The 11,044-nt window shown below is 43.8% G+C and overlaps 1 protein-coding gene across 2 annotated transcripts in view; it reads left to right on the top strand.

The window, feature by feature from the left end:
- The first annotated feature begins 9,851 nt into the window (after positions 1-9,851).
- The window catches only part of EPB41L4A (erythrocyte membrane protein band 4.1 like 4A), a 136,100-nt gene continuing 134,907 nt past the window's right edge, over positions 9,852-11,044 (top strand). The window contains exon 1 of one of the 2 annotated variants that reach the window (XM_072030686.1): positions 9,852-10,228. In XM_072030686.1, coding sequence (XP_071886787.1) covers positions 10,130-10,228 — 99 coding nt within the window. In that variant the 5' untranslated portion in view covers positions 9,852-10,129. The remainder of the gene's footprint in view (positions 10,229-11,044) is intronic. The other variant, XM_038170744.2, reaches the window with a different exon arrangement.

The following is an 11,044-nucleotide window of genomic DNA, read 5'->3' as shown; positions in this document are numbered from 1 at the left end:
ACAAACAAAAACTTCCAGGGAGCAACTTTTCCAAGTGTTGTTCCTAATAAGCTGGGGAGCCTGACTAACCAGAACTCAATTTTTGACAAGGTCAGTAATTTATTTATATCTGAATAACTTATAAGAATTCTTTTACAGGGTATTTCTCTGTCTATGAAGAAGCATACAGGATAATCCCACAAATGCTGTGCAGATTGTGGCTAACTCTGTGGGAGTTGCTCTGTGGGAGCAACTCTTCTGTTGCTCAGATTTTCCCCCTTGAACTGAAAGCTCAAGCTCCCATAGAAGGTAAAATGGAAGTTGCCACTGTTAGTAAATTTTCCTTGTGACTAGGCTGAATTACTAATCCTGCTTTAGGTTTGTGTAAAGGGCATCAGTCATACCTGTGTTGAAAAAGCTCAGGAAGTAAGTGCCATGTGGTCTGAGAACCCTGGTATGTTCAAACACCCATGCAAAATAACCTGGTGCCTGATTTGGTGGCTGTCTTGTACACATCCATACAGATGTAAATGAAGTTCTGATGGCTTTCATTTACCTGTGTGGGAGTGTAATGCTGTATAGTCTCCATCCTTTGAGGCTTTCAAAACTGGACTGAATGAAGTCCTGAGGCAACCTTGTCTGGTCTCATAGTCGATCCTTCTTGGAGCAGAAGGTTGAACTAAACACTGCCTGAGAACACTTTAAAGCTGGGTTTACCCTGTGATACTGTGATGCTAGGGTTTCACTTTGACATCTACTGATACATCATCAGTTTGGTCGTGGATTGACCTTGACTGGCTGCCAGCCTCCCACCCAGCTGCTCTCTCACATCCCCCTCCATGACAGGATGAGGGGAGAAGAAAAGATGAAAAGCTTCTGGGTCAAGATAAAGACAGAGAGATTGCTCACCATCAACTGTCACGGGCAAAAGAGACTCAGCTTGAGGAAAAATGATTTAATTCATTGCCAGTTAAAAAGTAGAGCAGAATAATTAGAAACAGTGACAAAACTGACAACACCTTTTCCTCCCTTCCTCCCAGGCTGAACTTCACTCTTTCATTCCCCACACTTCTACCTCCTTCTCCATCACACTGAGTGACAAAGAGGAGATGGGGAATGGGGGTTGCAGCCAGTCCATAATGCTTTGTCTGTGCCGTTCCTTCCTCCTCACAACTTTCCCTTGCAGCAGTGTGGATCTTTACCATGGACTACAGTCCTTCAACTCCTTCAGTGTAGATCCTCTCTATGGAGTCCTTCAGGAACCATTGGCTCCACCATGGGTCCTCAGCTCCCACCAGACAACCCACTCCTGCAGGGGCTCATCTCCATGGGCAGCAGTTCCTTCCATTGTCCTGCTCCAGCGGGGGCTCCTCCACCCATGGGGGGGCTGCAGCGTGGAGATCTGCTCCATGGGGGACCCATGGGCTGCAGGGGGACAGCCTGCTCCACCAGGGGCCTCTCCCTGCACAGCCCGCAGGGGAACTGCTGCTGCCTGCCTGCCTGCAGCACCTCCTGCCCTCCTGCAGAACTCAGCTTCACACTCTTCCTCACTCTTCCTCACTCTTCTCTCCGACATGGAGTATTTTCCCCTTAAGCACATTTCTCCAAGGCACTGACATCTCGGCCGCAGGGCACAGCCGTGCCCTGTGGAGAGGCTGCTGTAGCCGTGTGGAACTGTCTGTGTCCTGCCACTTACCAGTGCCAGGGCACCGGCACCTGGTACAAGTCCTGCTCAATGGTTTCTTAAGCTTGGCTGTTCCACAGCCAGAAGGGTTATACAGAAAGGAACAGGAAGCAGGTGAGCTGCTTAAATTTATTCCTGAAAAAAAGGGTCCTGAGCCTGGGAGCTTCAGGCTGATAGCAAGTTTAGTTGTGTCATACCTTCTTTCAAACCTTAAAAGTATTAGATGAAACAATCACTTTCAAAGACCTAAGTAATCTGAAAAATTCAAATTTGTTTCAGTCATCTGTCTGACGCTCCTTTCACCTTTTACAAAAAAATGAAGCTCTTGCAATGACTGGTATGCTAGTCAGTATTCCCTTCCTGGGTTTCTTAACACTTCCATAAAGAGAACAGAGTAAATAGAAAACTCCAGCTGAGATTTTAATGATTTATTAATTGACTTTGGGTAGTACAGACCAGAGGTAAACTGAAGTACTACATAATTATCCTTAGATTTTAATTGGCAAACTTAGTAACATTATAGTCTGTGCAAACATGTCTCTGTAAACATGCAAGGAATGATGTAGAACTTTGCTATAAGCATTGGCTGGGTTAGCAGACTTAGAGGTGTAAGTAAGCAACCATTCAAAATGGTATTTGAGGTATGTTCTTCTGGCAAAGAAGCAAGATGCCAGGAATCTAGCCCATATCAGAATGACATAAACATGATGCAAAAATGCACACACACACACACAATTCATTATGATCTTGTGCTAGCAGCAGTGGACACGATTTTGGTGAACTTGGTATTACGAATATGGAAAACTATTAGGTAGTAAAGAAGAAGCTTCTCTGTAAAAGTATTGGGGAAGGAATGGTTTAATCTCATAAATCTTCTCTTCACAGACACTGTACACAGAGCTCTCACAACTTTGGGGGACTTCTGTATCAATTCTTGGCAATCTGTGCTCTTCTGTAATGTGGTGGGTTTGAAAACATGCATATATTAGAATAGCAATATATTTTACATGTTATGTGACTGAGAAACGTTCCTACTCTTGTGTTCTAGAAAATATACAACTGTCCATAACATAATCAATTTATATATGATATTTATAATATGCTATATATGGAGGTGAACACTTGAACTTTGAGATACTTAGGATCTTCCATTACCATGTAATATTTCTCATCTTAATTGAGAAAACAAAGCCTTCCACATGCAAAAATAACCTTTATGTGACCAACTAGTATGCGGGTAGCTGTTTATCCCATGTGCTAAGGAAGAATGACAGTGTGGCACAGCATTAGATGTGGTGCCTGAAAACACCAGCAGCCCACATTTAGAAATTGTGCAAAATAAAACACTATGAGAGGTTGGCAGCTAGGGACCGTGAGGAACACAACAGGGCTGTGGAAGCAGATAATGGAGAGGAACACCCATTGCGCTAGACCACACTCCAGTTGCCTTCAAGGCAAAGTGTTATATTTGAGGGCAAGGCCTGCACAAGCAGTATTTGCACTTCAATTCCATCAGAGGTGTTTACATTTTTCATGACCTAGTCTGATCCTGTCTTTCTATCCCCATTTGGCAGGCTCAGCTCCTACAGAAACATCTCCTGCTTAGAGTCTTTTTTATCAGACTTTCATCCTCTTTCTGTTTTTCAGTTTATATGCTTTCCCCCCTCCATTTTTCTTCCTTTTATTTCTTTCTTCTCTAATGCAGCTCTAACTGCATCCTTTGTTTATCTAGGTTTCACCTCTCTCCCACCCATTCATTTATTTCACAGTTCTTTCCACCAAAACAACAAACAAATCTGTAAATCTGTTCCTTTTTTTTTTTTTTTTTTTTTTTTTTCCTATCTCTTGCCCTTTATATGTATTTTCCTTTCTCCTCTCCTATGCTGGAAGGAGAGTCTCTTTTCATCCAGCTGAATGTTGTAATGTCCAAGTAACTTGAAAGCAAAAGTTATACTGTTAGATATACAGAATAATGGGGAGCAGTAAGTATTGCTTAAGTATTGCTCTGTTCTTAAAAGCCACATGAGACTTAACCTGTGACAATATGAAATGTTGCAGTACCAGGACGTTAAAAATATTTTGTGTCTCTTTTTTAGGGCCTGAGAACATGTTTTTGAAATATTTTTGTTTTAATTTCTTTGGTTTACTAAGGAAATTCCTGCCTCATACAGTTCTCACTTACATTTTTTCATGTTGTAAAGAAAGAAAGAAAGGTTATCAAATGATGCACACACAAACATATCAGCCAGGTGAAACCACACTTGCAGATAAACTCCCAGAAAAGAGGTCAACTTTCCAGATCTTCCTGTTCAGCTTGACTTGATATTTCCAAAAATATGCTTTATCAGAGTGAGTTCATGGGCTCTGCAGCAAGAAATGGTGCTGTGTTTAAGGGAATATTGTAAAAAGGAAATCAATTGGATCCTTTAGTGACCCCATCTGGCAATTCCTCTGTCGGCAGTCCTCTTCACATCATTCAGATTCTGTGACTGGTACGGAAGCTTAAGGGGATACTTCCCATCCTTGGACTACAGAAAGAAAACGTGAAGAGAAGCCACAGCAGGCTACGTGACATGTTCCAAGCTGTTTCACTCATCAAGTGTATGACTCTACAAGATGTGTGATGAACTGTTTATTTCTGTGATCATCTGCAGGCAGGTGCTGAAATCCTGTTCATGAAATCATCATAGATATGTATAGACACTGAAAAATAAAGATGTCTTCTGATTACATACAGCGTCCCATCACAGTAGGTCACCATAGGTGATGTTCTCCATTCAATTACTACATCTTCTGCATTCAAGCTACAACTGAAAAGGAGTGTTTGTCCAGGAAAGGGAATCCTTAGCACAAACCACATCAGAAAACCTATGGATTTCCAGATTTTCTAAACTTGAAATATTGCTGACTACTACAGATGATTTCATTATTTTAAAATAGATCTCACAGTAATAGAAATTGAGGTAGCTATATGAGAACTACATTTTTGACTTAGAAACTGTACTTATGGTCGACTCAGTTGTGAATGTGGCTGTAATATTTAGACATCAGAAGGCAGAATAAAATCTAATACTTGTAAAATACTTGTAAAAATTGTCGACTTTTTAAAATTAAGGTTCACGGCAGTTAGTTTAATAAACTTTATTACAGTAGTTTTATCTATCAGAGCTGCTTACTGATGTCTGGTCTACTACTAATGTTTTGTCTCCATAAACACTTTCTTTTGTGGGTGAGAGACACTCCCTGTTAAAATTTTCATCCTAATTGACAGCTGTGTCACTTTAACTATCTCCTTACTGGTTGTCTTCCTGAATAGCCTTCAGTTCTGGCCAGGAGAGTCCTCTCAGCCTATGTTTGGCTTGCTTAAGTCATTACTTAGGTTTAGTTCTCATCAGGTTTATTTCCAACACATGTAGAGGAATAATATAATTCTATATCCCTCTGAGAGCAGAACTGAGAATCTCTTGGCAGCAATGCCTCCCCCCCCCCCCCCCAACTTACATTCAGAATGCAGAGGAGAGGAGAAGAAGGGGTGATAGTTGCAGACAAACATGATTTCCATTGTGCTTAAGCAGCGTGGAGCTCAAGCAACAACAGACTGACTGATTGCCCGCATCCCTTGTAATCTGCCAGCCAGCATGGCCAGCCTATCATTGGGATAAAAGATACCTCAGTAAATGTATTCAGAACAACTGCCTTTTAGAAGAGTATCAGGGTATATCTAGTACCTTGGTACAGGCATAACTCTAGCTCCCTAAGCCTGAAGGTTTTGGCATATCATTGCTCTCTGACTTAGAAACAAAGCTATTCTTCCAGAGCTCCTCTAACGTGATAGGAAAGATTTCATAGTTTAGAGTCCATAGTGTTTTCTGTGCTTCAGCGTAGATCTGCTCAGTCCTGTTTTACTAAGAAGGGTGGGAGTTTATTCTTTAAATAGTACTGTTTGAAACAGATGTGTTTTTCTCCATCTTCAGAGCATCCATAGATCATAGATCTTCATAGACTCCTTCCTCCTGCTGACTGGTGCCACAAAGTACCAATGTAAAGTGTCAGGGCATGAACTCAAGTCCTGGAGAGAATGTATTTTTCTTCTCTTTGTAAGTTAGATTATTATATCTTGCCTCTCAATTATCTTTACTATTAAAACATGTTCAAGTTCTGCCAAGGAAGCTAAGTAGAAGCAAAATAAAACAGGATCATCTGGTTCTTCTTTGCATAGGGGTAACTTGTCAAAATCTTAACAGAGACTCTAAAACCACATCACACACAAAATTAGGTTGAATAAATAGTAGCTAATAGTAGCTTTTTTTTTTTTTTTTTAAGACATGAATTTTTCTAGCTTTGATAGACATATAAGAGATCTGTTTCTTATTTTAGCTCTACAGTTTACAATAAATACTCTGAAAAAAGATATTTTTGGTTGGAGAAATTACATTTAATATAATTCTCTCTTTATTCAAAATCAAAAAATGCAGTATTTCTATGACTTACTTAATCATTACGTATGTGTATGTAGTGCTGCACTCTGCTAGGGGCTTTTCTAGATGAACAAGCAAGGAAAAGAACAATAATGAATTTTTACTAAGTGGCATCTCAGTTTAGAGCTCTTCAATGTATCTATTGCTACAGAAATGCAAAGAAATTTAATCAGCTGTTCAAGAGTAATTTTGGTCCTTTTAAGGTTTTTGTTGTTGCTGTTGTTTGTTTTCAGATTATTTCTGCATTATAGATCTGAATATAGTTCTTAATTTAACATTTCTAGTACTTAAGTGGTCTTGACTGCTAGATCTTAGTTTAAGGGCTTGCTAAGAGTATTAAGTAAAGTATAATGTCAAGTCACTATTCACTTTGCATTGCTACTGCCCAGCGGATGTATACAGATGTGATGTGTAGTAGTAACATATAGTTTGGAGAAATTGTTAGACCATAGCATTCATGAGAGTGTTTTAAGTAAAAGCTTTACTAAGTGAAGTGAATAGAAATATGAATTCATACACTTGTAACACAAACTTCAGGTTCTGAATGCTGTAAAATAGTTATGTGGAAACAATTCTTTTTGCATTGCCTGCTTGAGTTCTCTTCTCTGCTGGAAGAGACAGAAATAAATATAGCTTCCAACAGCATGTCAAACACCTGGAGGACCTCTCTTGAGGGACTGCAAATGACTGAGGGCAGTTCTGAGGCAGTGATGTATGGGCAGGTGGGTACATGTGAAGCCAGAGCAGCGCAATACTGCTGAAAGAGTTGCACCTTGTGTTTCCTGTGAAGAACATAGTCCCTGCTGGAACCTGCTGAGCGGCTCTCCTGCTGGGAATTTCTATAATGGAAGATGCATTCAGGGTTGTGCATTTAGCCCAGAAAATATGTGCTGCTGTTTTCTATTTTCACTTTACACTTGTTTTACTGGAGCACAGTGATTTTCTCTGCTCTGCATGTGAGCAGGAAGCCAGGAGACACATCTTTACACCAGGAAGAAAGTGAAGGTGGTGCTCAGTGTCTCGCTTTAGCTTTTCACAGGTCCTCAGGATGCCACGTGGATGAGATGTAGGAATTACTTCTCTATAGACTAGGGAATAACAGCGACAGGTCAGTGATAATAATAATGGCTAAAAAAAGGTCAACATACCTCTTGCTACATGTTAGACTACTGGCTGTGAAACTTTAAAGACAAGTGAGAAACCAGATATGCTAAACTTTCCTTTGGGCAATTAGTCTTAATGCTGACATGTTACAATATGGATGTAGGTCACTTCATATACTGAAGTCATGGCTCTCAGTTTGTATAACCACATCACAAATAGTTGATTACAGCTAAAATTAATCATTCTTACGAAGGTGTCCTAGATCACAGTGACTGCAGTGAATTGCGCTGTGTACCTCATTCAATAGGCGATGGACAAAAAATGCCTTTATGCCCTGGTCCTGTATTTACATGCCTGAGTTAAACATGTCCATAAGTGTTTGTGTAATGAAAGTTTATGTCAGCAGGTATTCCCTAGCAGTGCTTGACCTATGTTTTTTGTTTTGGTTTGGTTTGTTTGTTTGTTTGTTTTTTATTTTTTTCTTGCAGGGAAAAAGAAGCTGAGTTTTCCAATGGATTTTAAAAGCAGGTGACTATCTTATGTTTCTCCCAAGTTATGAGCTGTCCTGATACTTGACATACTTAGGCAGGGCTGGTCTTAAGTAGCTTAGAGCTCTAAGCAAAGCCTTGGCCCTACATTTTTGCCCCTCTAAATCAGTTTTGTTTTCTTGATCCCCTCAAGGCTCATACTGGTTTCTAGTATATATTCCCTCCTCTCCTCTTCTGCTCTCCTACAGATTTTCTCACTTCCTCAGTCCAGGACTCCCTCCAAGGTTCTCACCTCAAGCGTTAGGTTCAGGCACTGCTGATGGAGCAGCTCCTAGCTATGCTCTCTGGCAGTAGTTGGTTAGGAGATGATTTTATGTGTTAATGTCTCTGTGCTCCAAAGACTGGCACCAGCTGAACACGAGTGCACATTTTGTGTAGTCCCTGCGGACCAATCCGCTAGTGTGCAGGAGCCTGAAAAGAATCTTCAAAAACAGGAGGCATGAAATTGTTTGCTTGGACTGCTTTTAACCTTGATTTAAACTGCTCAGGTGCGGGGCTGTGATTTAGCAATATAAGCTGCTTTTAAATTATAGTTAAAGGTTTTAAAACAGATTCAGGGTTCACTGAGCCCTCCCTCTCACTTGATTATTCAGTGATTTATACATATATAATGACTTTAACTGACGGAGGGGGTAATTTATGTCATGACGTGCATGATATATAGATCTAAATAGACTAGTGAGAGGGGAAAAAGGAGCCATCTGTTCCCTAGAAAACTGTCCATTGTCAGAAGGATGCAAGAACTGTGTTTGAAAAATGTGTTTGGAAAGAGCAGGAATAAATTTATCTAAATTTCTTGTGCTGTATGGATGACATTCTCGTTGGGCATATATACTCTAACAAACAAGATTAGGAACTTGAATTTTTAAGCTTTTGCCATACTTTGTATTCTGAAAGTTGCTCAGAAGGCTACGTTTTTACAAACATGTATAATACTGGTTACACAAGTGTTTGTCTAACAAATTCGTCTTTTGCTCTGATTGTCACAGTGCTCATGGAAAATACTGCTTTTGCTGCTACAGGATGGCTGAAGAGATCCCAGGACCTCACTGTGCGTGTTTACACACAACCTGCACTTAAAAAAGGGAAATTAGAGAGATATCACCTGGGAGCATCAAGGCTTTGTTTAGGGCAGGTGTTTAAATGCAGAGGTATAATTCCCTGTGCGACTTTCCTACATGTACATAGCTAGTAGGGTTTGTCGAGGGAGGAATCTCCTTGTACCCTTCTCTTATGCAAAGCGTGCAAGCCGGTTATCATCAGAAAAACATGCATATTCCTAAATTTACGCATGCAAAATTTGTGTGATCCTTGGTGGGATGGCTCACGCATGCAAAGCTAAGCAAATGCACAGGGACATCAGGGCTTAGCCTTCGGCCTGAGGGGGAGAAATTACCGAGTATAGGTGTCTGTATCAATTAAAACACATGGGCGGACCACTGTGTGATCCAGAGGGTGTACGGAGGAGCAGCAAGGGCAGTTCCAACTTCTTTTATGTTACAGTTTTTAAAGAATATACTACAGGGATTTATTTTTTTTTTTTGGGAGGGGGGCAGGGGGGTGAGGGGGTTGGCGGGGGGGCTAAATATTTTTGTGCCAAGTTCGTTGCTTAATTGCACACTAAACACTCCCCACCGAGGCTGCTTGGCAAGCCAGCCGCTTCACGACCCCCCACCCCCCGCCAAATAGAGGGAGGTAAAAAAACACCTAAAAACACGAAAAAAAAAAAAAAAATCAAAGGAAAAAAAAAATCATCCTCCCCGCCGCCCCCCGGAGCCCCCCGGCGCCCAGCAGGGGTCACTGCTGCCGCGGCCGCCGGCGGGGTCCGGGTGCGGGGGTCCCGGTGCGGCCGTGCCGGGCTCGGCGCAGGGCGTCGGGGGGGGGGTCGGCGGCCGGCACCCCCCTGCCATGGCCGCGGGGGGCCGCGCACCGCCGTCGGGGCCCAGGGGCAGCGCGGCCGCCTGAGGGCCGCCCCCGGGCCGCGGCTCGGCACAAAGGGCAGGCAGGGAGGGAAGAAGGAGGGAGGGAAGCGAGGAAGGAGGGAGGGAGGGAGAGAGGGAGGGAAGGGGAGGCAAGGCAAAGGGAAGCGTGCGCGGACGGGGCGGCGGCTCGGTTCCTCCCCGGGGCGGCGGCGGCGGCTCCGTCTCGCTGCTCGCTGCCTTGCCCCGCTGCTCCCCTGCGGAGGGCTCCCCCCGGGGATGGCCGCGGCGGGGGGCGGCCCCGCGGGGCCGGGCGCGGAGCCCTAGCGGCCGCCGAGCCTCTGCCCCCCCTGCCCTGAGCCGCCGCTCGGGGGCTCGTCCCGCCTCCCGGCCCCGGCCCCGGCCGCGGCTGCAGGCATGGGCTGCTTCTGCGCCGTGCCCGAGGAGTTCTACTGCGAAGTTTTGCTCCTGGATGAGTCCAAGCTGACCCTCACCTCGCAGCAGCAGGGCATCAAGGTACGGGCGGCACGGGGGCTGCGGTGGGGGTGCACGGGGAAGGGGGGGGGGGGGGGCTGGAAATCAGTCGTTCCGTGGGTTTTCGTGGCGGTCCCGCGAGGGGCAAGGTGAGGCGGGGGGACGCGCAGCCGCCGGGTGGATGGGGGCTGCGGAGGGTTTGCTCCGAGGTGGTGTGGAAGGAGCAGGTGCCGGAGGCTCCCGAGTGCCCGGGACACCGAGCACAGGCGTTATCCCGAGCGTGCCGGCAAGGAAAGAGAAAGAAAGGCAAGAGGAAAAGGGGAAAGAAAAGGAAAGAGAAAAAAGGAACAAGAAAAAGCAAAGAGAAAAAAGGGAAAAGAAAAAGGAAAGAGAAAAAAAAAAAAAAAAGGAAAAGAAAAAGCAAAAGGAAAGGAAAAGCCGAAAAGGAAAAGGCAAAATAAAAAGGAAAGGGAAAGGCAAGGAGAAAGGAGAAAATAAAGGAAAAGAAACAGGAATGGCTCTGGGAGAAGCCCCTTGCAGCGCGGAGCAGCTCTTCAAAGCTGTCCTGTGCCGAACGCTAATGAGCCCCGACGGAGCGTGCAAGTGCTGAGGGTGTTCAAAAGGGCCCTTTGCTCGGTCCTCTGCGATTTTAAGGCTGGTGACAGTAAGTGGCGTGTCTTGGACACTTGAAGCACTTGTTGGAAAATGGGGGTTTGGGGTTTGGTAGTAATGTGAGAATGTGGTTTTAGCATGGCCAGGATCAGGGAGAAAAAAAAAAAAAGGAGAAAAATCAGTTCTCCTAACTTTATTCTTGGAAGTGGCTGAGACTTTCAAAGAATAAAAAATCATCCTGGGGTA

This window comes from Anas platyrhynchos, chromosome Z (assembly GCF_047663525.1).
Source record: "Anas platyrhynchos isolate ZD024472 breed Pekin duck chromosome Z, IASCAAS_PekinDuck_T2T, whole genome shotgun sequence".
Taxonomy (NCBI): domain Eukaryota; kingdom Metazoa; phylum Chordata; class Aves; order Anseriformes; family Anatidae; genus Anas; species Anas platyrhynchos.
The sequence above is the reverse complement of the archived record's forward strand: the minus strand, read 5'-3'. Positions and strand labels throughout refer to the sequence as shown.